General features: G+C 38.9%; 1 protein-coding gene across 4 annotated transcripts in view; it reads right to left on the reverse strand.

Annotated features, from left to right (window-relative positions):
• Positions 1 to 9,730, reverse strand: part of CNDP1 (carnosine dipeptidase 1) — a 31,371-nt gene extending 21,641 nt beyond the window's left edge. For 3 of the 4 annotated variants that reach the window (XM_068932049.1, XM_068932043.1, XM_068932044.1), the window contains exon 1: positions 285 to 9,730. In XM_068932049.1, the coding sequence (XP_068788150.1) occupies positions 285 to 355 (71 nt within the window). In that variant the 5' untranslated portion in view covers positions 356 to 9,730. The remainder of the gene's footprint in view (positions 1 to 284) is intronic. The other variant, XM_068932045.1, reaches the window with a different exon arrangement.
• Positions 9,731 to 10,521: the final 791 nt, after the last annotated feature.

A 10,521-nucleotide genomic window follows, 5' to 3' on the forward strand; every position in this document is an offset into this window, starting at 1 on the left:
GAAAGCTGCTTCGCACAACTCCCCCAAACGGACCTCACCTACACGGATTTCTACTTCTGCTCCTTATATGGTGGCAGCAGCATGCCCTTCTACCTCTTCTGTCCTCCTTCCGCTGCACTCTGTAATTTGAAGAGTTTCTCAGCCATCATCTTTTGAGATAGTCAAAACTGATGCTAAAATCTAGGACCAAGAGTTAAGCAATATTGTCTGCTGCAAAAACTGATCAGACTATATGGAATGAAATCTGCACAGGCAGAGAGGCGCCTCAGTGTCAATAATCTCACCTGGGTACGTTGTGGAAGAGGAATTTAGAAAAGACACCCTTAGACAGGCAAGAAGTCACACAGTGCTTCATGAAGGCCAGTGGCTACAAACTCTGTAAGAAATGATGGTGCTCAGCACCTTCCTGAGCAGAGCCACAGAGATTCAAGATGATCTGTAAAACAAAAAAATCAGTAACACACCCTCCTCACCATCTAGGGGTGAATTCAAAAAGCTTTCTGCACAGCTCTCCACATGTGCAGTGGTTAAACAATAAGGCCCACAGAAAAATAAGCAAGTCTCTGCTCCAGTGCTGTTTCCGCTACACTCTGCTGAAGGCTGATAGGATATCATTTTTCCAAGAGCAAGACTGCAAATTCATTTTCTTTAATTATTAAGCAAAAGTATTTTCAGATATTAATCACACTGAAGTGATCGCAAGAGGTTATTTTAATCTTGATAGCCTTCAGAAAGCTTTCTTGAGCCAAGTAATGACAGCATTCCCTTAGGGGTAATTAATACTCTCCATGTAGGTGAGATTTTTATCCAATAGATAACTCAGTCATACCCAGACAGAAGCAATACCCAGGCTAGAGTCCGAGACCAGCTCTAGAAGATGGTGGGGTTAAGCTTCTAATGTGCGTGCAGTACTCCTTGCTGCCCTCCTCCCAGACAGAAACTCTCTGGGGTGTGGGAAGCCCCAGAGGCAGGGCACAGGAGTTAACTTAGGTAGCATGCGACAGATCACCCTGCATCCCCCCTCAAGGCACACAGCTGGCATAACTGAAAAGTTTGTTCAACTTGAAACTTTGCCAACTCCTGCAGCTTAGCTGGTGTGGTGGCAGCAGAAGCCATTGAAAAAGGAGAGGTGGAACAGTCCTTGACAGTCAACCAAACACAACTCCAGCTTATTTCAGATTTCTTAGAAATCCATACAGTTTTTAATTCACATTTATTTGCCTGATCACATTGCAATTTTTACTTCCTGCAGGCAAAGCTCCAGTCAATGGTACAGCTGGGTATTTTTTCTCTCAAGCCATGACACGCAATTACAAAAAGGCTCACCATTGTGAAAATCTGAAAATTCAGAAGGATACTGTAGATCTGAAAAAGAACTGCTATGAGTCATTTGTTGTGTCTTTATCTGGATACAAACACTTTTTGTTTAAGTTTTTCTCATTTCCTGTGCCACTAGTCAATATCCTAGTCTATAGGAAAAGCACACAGAAAAGAAATTCTTTCATATGCTCTGCTTTCTCAGAGAGCTTCTCCTCCCACCCTAACCTCAAAAGCATTAATGCAAAGTGTTCTTTCTTGTTTTCATTCTCATACCTATGGGAAAAGTGTTGAGAAGTAGATTTTTGTAGCAAAAACCTGAGAAGCACACATTGTAGCCTATGCAGATCTAACTTACAGAGACTGAAGATTAATGACAAAATGCACTCAGTTTTCCTGTCACATTTAAAGGAGTACAATGTCAGCCTTAACATCTTATGTTTTTCACTTGCACTAAGTCTGCTTTCACCTGTAATCATTCACTATTTGGGTAAACTTACTATTGAAAGTATTACTAGGGGCAGAACATATCTGAATTTCTGAAGCTGTAATTAGATGAATCTGATGGCTGGTAGTGGTTCACATATTACAAGGAATCCCATATTTGAAGAACCTTAAGTTGTTAGGTGCAAATCTGTTCAAGTGAAAAGTACAAACCACCATCACATTCTGCAGCCCTAGCTGTAGCTTGGCCTCCTCGATTTTCATAGGTCTACATTGTTTTGCACCAAACAGCCTCCAGAGCCACCTCAATCTAGAAGCAGATGTGGGTGTTTAAGTCAGTCCCACATAATCTCATAGTCACTTAAATCCCAGTGAGCAGCTGATTTAAACAGTCATCCTTACACAGATATTAGAAAAGCTGGAAGACCTGTGTTTTAGGAGGAAAAGAAACTATTATTTCTTTGGCCATGGTCTGGAACATGATGGACTTGAAGACTCTAGATCCAAGCTGTCCATTCAGTATCTTATGTGAGTGCTTTCAGGTGAGTGCAACAAAGGAGTCACAGATTTTTCAAAGGGTGCAGTATTCCCAGTCACATACAAACATGCCTTAATTACCTCAGCTGGCTCCTTCTTAGCTGGGAAGGGAGAAGATGCACTCTGGCAAGATTAGAAAGATAACACACACAGCTGAGGCTGGTGAATACCACAAGAAAGAGTACATTTAAAAAAGTGAGCGTTTTTGCTCATAAACATTCCATTTTTAAAGAGCCACATTTCTAACATAAAGTGTAAGCCTGAAGTAATTCAAAATGAATTAGGTATGCATTATCTCAGTATGGTGTCATTTTATCTGGAGATTTCATCCATCCCTGTGACTAATAATGGGCCTTAAACTAAATAACAGGCTTACCAGGATCAAGCCCCCAAATTCAGAGCACCATGAAAACATATAGAGGATTTTCTTTAACTAAAAGATAAATGGATATGTGTCCAGGTGGCATGTGTCACTAAATACTTAAATACAAGGGTTTTTTTTTTTTTTTAAGCATTTAGTGTTTTCCTTTGGTAATAATAAAAGGTCATGCTTCCCCCCACCCCAGCAATCTTGAAACTACATTGATAAATCTGAAAATTGAGTAACAGACCAAGCTTGGCAAATGATACTTAAGTTTGCAATGCACTTCAGTCCTTCCTGAAGTAACCTGTAGTCCCTAATCATGGACCACAAGACTTTCATATTTATTTTGCTAGATTTTTTTTAGTTTTGAGATGTAGAAAAATTTAAGTGGAAAGCAGCAATAATGACACATTAGTTTATATGAACACAGGTAAAAAGACTTAGAACAGGCTAACTACAATGATTTTTGTGCATTATGTTCTTACTGAAAGCATGTGAAATTAAGATGTATAGCCTTACTTCTGTTATAAAGCAAGAAGTTTCTGAACAGTTATTTCAGTTTGAAATCATGTCTTTTCCTTTCAATTTAGGTCCAAACTTAAAGCAGGCTATCAGATTCATAAACTACTGTCATTTTATCACCCCAATAATCTTACATCCAATAATTGAAACAGACTAATTAGCAATGTAAGAGAATTTTTTGAATTATTCTTTTGATAGACACAGACTGCAATCCAAGTTGAAAAGCAAATAGGTGCTTATATCTAAATTTATGAACAGATTAATATGTATTTCTAAATATACTCTGTATTGACTTATTTCAAAGGAATATAAGTGGAAGAAAAAACTATTCTATCACAGACGTTTTCTGTGCTATGGGAAAAAAGCTATCCTCTTATTCCATATCCCTTCTCTTTAATTTTCTTGCTAAGGATAATTATTTTCAGAATCTTTTACATCCGCAAAGACTTCTGGTCTGTTAGTAGCAGTGATTATGTAATTAAAACTTTCTTCCACATAAATCAAGTAATTGGAAGGAGCTAGTGGGGTATATTACTGACACTCTCACAGCTGCCTCTAATGAGGTCAGAGAAGCTGAACTTGTTTTACATTTGGAAGAGATAATGCTAATCAGCTGTTACTGAGCACAGCTTCAAGGTGACTGCTGCATCCCAGTAAAATCTGTCATATTTGCCCACAGATAGATGTGGAACCAAACCACACATTAAGAAAGTGAAGTGTATCACCTCACATACTAATACTTTATGCTGATGACCTGATTACTTATCACACAGGAACATCACACAGCGTAGTTTTCATTATTTTTACACTCAGTCTGGTGCTCCTGTTTTCCACGGTTCCTTTCAAGGGAAAAATGGCTCAAATGCATTGTTACTTTCTAGGGCATCCCTACTTTAAACCAATCAGTGCATGAATTCATCTACAGTTAAAAACAGTACTTTTTCCCCTCCCATTCCTCAGAAGTCTCTTCCTCAAAACTCCTTTTAACTTAGAAAATAAGGACTTCTAGACTAGCCTCTTAATGTATTAAACTTCATCTATAAATGCAAGGCAACTCCAAGATGCTGGTAAAGCTTCCAAAAATTACTTGCAGCTCTATAAACTTGCAAAAGAGCATGAACAGCCAAACCTCATTAAAGATCCTTTGCACATCAGTGCAAAGGAACATTAGCAGACTAAGGCCTTGGAGCTAATCAAGGCCAGCTGCCTTATTCTAGCTATACATGCTTATACCTTCACTTGTACCTTTTGCATGAAGCATGTGTACTGTATTTCTGAGACCTGCTCTTACTAGTTTATATCGCTCTCTTCCTCCAGTCTCTCTGCATTCAGAGATCTTTACTCACATCTGTACACTGAAATCCTATTACCAGACAATTAGCTATTGGTACCCACGTGTGCTGGAACTCTGCATGCAGATAGACTTCCCTCTCGATTTGTATTTTTGAATCCATCTGATCAGAATCTGATCCATAACAATTAAAACTGCCTTAAAACAATCATAAACACCACTGTGCCTCCTTGTATGAAAGTTTCAGGATACGGTTGACAATGCATTGCAGGACACCTCTGAAATACAAGTTTCAAAGCCACGTAGAAGTCAACTTTTTTGGTTTTATTAATTCTCACTGCTTGACAATTGATTCCTGAAAGTGATGACATGCAGCCGATAGCACATTTTGAATTGATGTTGTATTCTTATAGCTTTGGACTCGAGTCCTCTAGCTGAGAGCGTTCAGCAGATGCAATAGAAAGCCCTAGGGAGATGCTTCTAAAACCATTTCTGAATAAAAGCCTCAGTGTTTAACTCCTGGCATTTCTACAATTGAAAAAGTATGTACCAGTAGACTTGCAGAAACAGATGTTCTGACAGGATTTTTATGGATTGCTATCCACTCATATAGCCAAAAAAATAAAATTAATGGACAGGAATTTTGGAAACAAAAAATGTTTACCCCCCCCCCCAACTTAATGTTAAACTGCTCTGCCAGCTCCCAAAACTGAGAACTATTGCAGCAGTAGTTTCAACACAGCACAGTTGAAATAAATTGAAAAATATGACCTCCTAGTGTTTCCACTTTGCCACTGAAAGAATCAGTCTTAGTACAAAAAAAGAATAGACTCAATCCAGTTGATACATACCTATCATGAGTATATTATGAAGCAACAGTCTGGTCATATTCATAGGGATTTCCATAACAACTGCCGTGCAGGATTAGCTCCCCTACTGTGGTTGACTGGAAAAAAAAAAAGGCAGGAGAAGGGGTGCAGAAAGAGTAGCAATGGAGAACAAGGGAGGCAAAGGCCAAAAATTCTAGGTTCTGGATGTACTAGCAAAAATCTGCTTGTCAAAAGAAACAGATTTTTTGCACTGAAAAGGTCTGTGTTTTTTTCTAAGGGAATTTAACACTAATGGCCAAGAGTAAAGCAAAAATTATACTTTAAATAGGGCCAGTCTAAGCACTGAAATCAAGAAAAAGATCAGATAAAAGGATTCCAGGGAGATGCACAGTTCAGATACCAAAGTGCTGCATGCAGTCCCAGAACTGCTTAGTAGTCCTAGAATTCTCATTTAAGGTATAGGTTAAATTGAATATGCACTAGCATAAAATACAGATGACACCACTGTGGTAAACTGAAGCTGAGAGTGAAGTTCTTACAGCCACAGCAGCTTGAAAAGGAAAAATTGAAAAACAGTTGTAGTGAAACTGGCGTTGAACAAGTATTTCAGCCATCACTCACTGAATGCTTTAGACTCCTGCAACTGCTGTTTTTTGTTGCTATTATCCATGAAATAAAAGAGGAGAACCCTTAAAAGTCTTTTACTAATGTAGTAAGAAACCCCAGGCTGCCTTAATGCCAAATCTAAACTTCAGCAAACTTCAGTCAACTTCCCAGTTTACCTGTTTGCTTCTGTAAAAGGCAAGGCTATAATTTCACATCAACTGAGGACTGCTACCACTCCTCAGAGGGGCCAGGGACTGCTTCTGGTCCACTCCCCAGCTGGTTCACTAGGAACCCCTGCACTGAAAGCAAAAAGTGTTCTGGCTTAATACAATAGAAAGTGCAAACAGATCACGTCGCCTAAGGTGCGACTTTATAGTCAGCTACAGATTGCATCAGACTAACTCAGTATCTACAATAAACAAAGCCAACAATAAACAAGAGTCAAATCAGATCTTACATACCTCCCTAGAGAAGGCCAGGAGCTTCTGCTCTTTGCTGGCAGTATATGAGCACCTTCTTGTCTCTAACCCTTTGGTCACTCCTACAAGCCCTCCAGCACTTTGCAGAACTAATTTCTTCCATTCCCACAAGACTTTGTCCAGTTTGCTACACAGAGCTGACGCTCAGTTTGCATTTCTTTCTACTCATGCGGAATTCAAAATGCCTCAGTCCAGTTTGTCACCATGAAGTTCAGTTTGACACAAGGAAGGCTTTTTGGGTTACAGGGTTAGTTTTCTCTCAGTTCCTACATCACCAACTTAATAGTACCAGAAGCCCCAAGAGCCACCTGGATAATCTGGAAAACAGCATCTACACTGATTCTCTAAAGCATGTGTCACGATGTATTGCAAAATCTTCTAGTAATATCCACCTGTCAACCGGCCAACCACCTTTTGCTTGCCTTTCCCCATTTTCCCTTCAGCATTTTGCTGAACTGTTGGAGGTTGATGGAATGAAGCAGCTTGCATTGTCAGGGTAAACCTGCACTAAGAGTAAGTGAACTAATGATGCACCAAAACACAGTTGCTAAAGGAAGAGAGGAAGATGTCAAATGATTACTAATACAGCAAAACAGTCTAAGATACACTATCAAGGCATTTTCAAGAAAAACCATACTATACAGTTTGGTTTGCCAAGGTTCTTTGCAGCTGCTCTACTTTAACACTTTAGCTAGCTCAGGTATATTGTTGCTTTCCAAGTTACTGCAACTCCAAGGAAAAGATAATCATTTCATAGGTTTTCTTGAAAAGAAGTAATGGTATTTCAGAACTTTATTAGCATTTAAAATAATCCAGGAGATAGCATTCCTTCTCAAACTCCTACCAAACAAGGCAAGACAAGACAGCATTTCTTCTCACATCTCCTACCTTGACCACACTGTTCATTATGTAGACATGCAACCCATTAAGAATTTCAGAAATACATATGAAAATTAATTTCCTCATGTATCTTAACAGATATCTTCAAATTCAGGAATTGGCTATGATTTTGTATATACTAACAGTCCAAAATTGCAATTCCCTTTACTTACTCTGTCCAAATCAGTCCAAAATTGCAATTCCCTTTACTTACTCTGTCCAAAAGGGCAGGAAAATAGTCCTAAGATTTACCCTGACATCAAGACACTTCACATTACATGTATATAATAGCCTTCAAATGCTCTTCTTACATGCTTCCTATGAACTGTTCATCTTTAAGGTTAGTCGGTGAAAATTAGTGGATTATGGTTGACTGCTGTAAGGCACATGTATTCCCAAGTAACAGCTAACACAGAAGAGATTACTACACGAGGCCTTAGGTTTTAAGCATCTAATAATTGAACATATTTAATTTTCAAATAATTGGCTCTTCTGGGCTGTCATTCGGACTCGTTACTACAGACTAACTCTACAGTTACTTGCAAAATTATCTTAGGGGAATTAGCTTTTACTTTTTGTGAATAGACCACACATCTAAAGATACAACAGGTCTCATGATTCAAGAGCACTGCATACAGGACAGTCGCTTTTCTAAAGGAGAGCGTAGCACAGTAACAATGACCATAAGAAGCTGTTCAAATGCAATCGTTACCCATTCTTCAATCTAAAGGGTAGAAACATAAGAGGTTCATGTGCTGTCTCCTTGATTAAGGAGGACATGAGCCTGACTAGACAGGAGGAGGACACCATGTACCAATGTAGCAGCATCAGCTCATACGCTTCATTGGCATACATTTTAAACCGTCTGCAAGAAATCTCAGAATCTCTAGGGATATGCAAAATTAATAGAAAAATTAATATTTAAAAGTCATAGAAAAAAGACATTAGCATTCAGGGTTTGTCATAGCCTAATATGATGATGTAGAACAGTATAATCAAGCTAGCAAGGGACTGGAATCAAAATCATCCACTACTAAGATTTTCTGTGTAGCCTACGCAGATTATCTGAAGAATGATTTAAATCCTCTGCACAACTTTAATAATCAGTAAGGTGATTTATTCAGGATGACTCCTAGTAATGTAGAAGTATATTTAACAGGTGACTGTTCTATTTTAATTGAGTGTCTTCAAATGACACTGAAAATTTTAATGTTTTTAAACTAATGCTTGAAAAGAATGAGCAAACCTCCACTATCTAGATCAGCCCTACATTATCTCCCTCTTTACTTTGCCTCAAGGTCAAGATCAAAGATCCTGAAGTTGAGAGTCCATCATGTAGCCTTACAGAAAAATAAGGTTTTAGTTGTTGGGACCTCTAAACTCATTAGGCTAAACCAAAGCCTGTTTTACAAGTTAAACACTTTCAAATTAGGAATCATTGTGCCCAATAAGCCTAAAATGGATTGCCATATAGCAGAAAGTCAGAGCTATTTTTAACACACAAACTATTGTCTCCTGGGAATGGAAAAAAGGGAGGAGCCAGGAAGGAGAAAAATGACATTTGAAAAGCCAGTTGGGGCTTACTGATTTAGGGATAATAGTTCAGAATAACTCCAGCTGCTCTTGTGAGTGCATGTTCCATATGAAGATGCACTTCACGTGTTTTAGCAAAATCCGTGGCAATCTAGTGAGTAACAAAATACCACTAGCCAAAGGTCTGCACACTCTCCCATTTGGGAGGAGCTTCACCACATAGACAGGTTCCAAACCTCCTTCTAGGGACTGTAAAAGATATATTGCAGGTCTTCTGTTCTTCTGCTGTGAGAACTGAAAGCATGAGCTGTCTAGACCCAATAACCCCAGCATGCCATTGACCATGAGACCTTCTGATTAGCAATTAACAATTAGGCCAGTATCACACATTCTTCCTGCCCTGCTTCCCAACGTGCTTTGCTTTTGTACCATACAGATATCCTATTTGTTGTCCGTTGCCTATTTATGTACTGTCATCTCTTCTGCAACTGATTCTACCACTTCCCAGGCTTTCCTTCCAGAAAACTGCTGCTGTTGACTTATATTATTTAATCCTGTGAAAGAAAACTATAGGTTAGGATGCAGAAACTTTGACGCTGTCTTTATCAAGTTTATCCGTAAGGGGATCTGGACAAGGAAAGTGAAGTTACCTTGGAGATGAGAAGGTATCAACAGCAACCCAAGTACTTTCACTTTAGTATTTGAAGGAGTTTAGCACACTTTGATGAACTTTGGCTACATAGACACCTGCAAAAAAACTCACTGATTAAAAGCTACATGCCATTTGGATCAGCAGGCAGTAAGCTGGGTTTCTACCTGCTTTACCCGTAACAGCCAACTAGAAGACAATTAAGACCTGGGGAGGAGGGTACGAGGAGAAAACAAGCAAAAAACACCAAACAAGTGCCTTGAGGCAGAAGTCCAGAAGTCTAAACATCTAAAAAAATGGCTAAGTAGACATATTGGCACTCCTTTCAGGCCCAATCAAGACTTGCAGACACTTACAATGTTAGAGAAGCACACAATCACATTCCTTTTGATAGGTCTACGTTTACATAGAGAGCTGACATTTCTTCTCTGCTCAAAATTGGAGATGTTATCTGCTCATGTTTGTGAAGCTGTTTCACGCATAATATTACCCCAAGACAACAATGATGAGTGCACACAAAGACCACAAGGAAGAAACTGCAAGCCAGTAAGAACATTTTTCTGTTATTATCAATTCATAGAAGTTACTAAGCATAGTAAAAACACATGACATATAGCTATTAGGCTAACCAAACACAGCTGAACATCCAGTTTCACCTCTTTCTTGGTGGTACTTCCCCCTAGCTAGAGATGTGGTTTGGCAGTCACAGCAGTTCACCTGGGAATCTTTAATGAGTGTTTATTAAGGGCTGTCAATATGTAACATCACAGCTTGTATAATTAACTAGAATTGGCTGACTTTTCAGTGAACTAACACAAAACAAAACAAAGTTCACAGGGAAAAATACCAAGCAGTCATTGTACAGCCAGCAGATGGTGCTGTGATGTCCTTTGTTTCACTGATACATTGCCTTTTGTTTAGCTAGTTCACATATTCAATCAAATAGCCACTTCTGTATCCTATGAGAAGGCTGCTATCCAAAGAACTGTGGGTATTGTGAATTTAAGTAAACTTAGTTATGCAATGCACAAGCATTCAAAGCAGTAACAAACTAGATCTTTGCAATGGAT

This window comes from Struthio camelus, chromosome 2 (genome assembly GCF_040807025.1).
Source record: "Struthio camelus isolate bStrCam1 chromosome 2, bStrCam1.hap1, whole genome shotgun sequence".
Classification (NCBI taxonomy): Eukaryota; Metazoa; Chordata; class Aves; order Struthioniformes; family Struthionidae; genus Struthio; species Struthio camelus.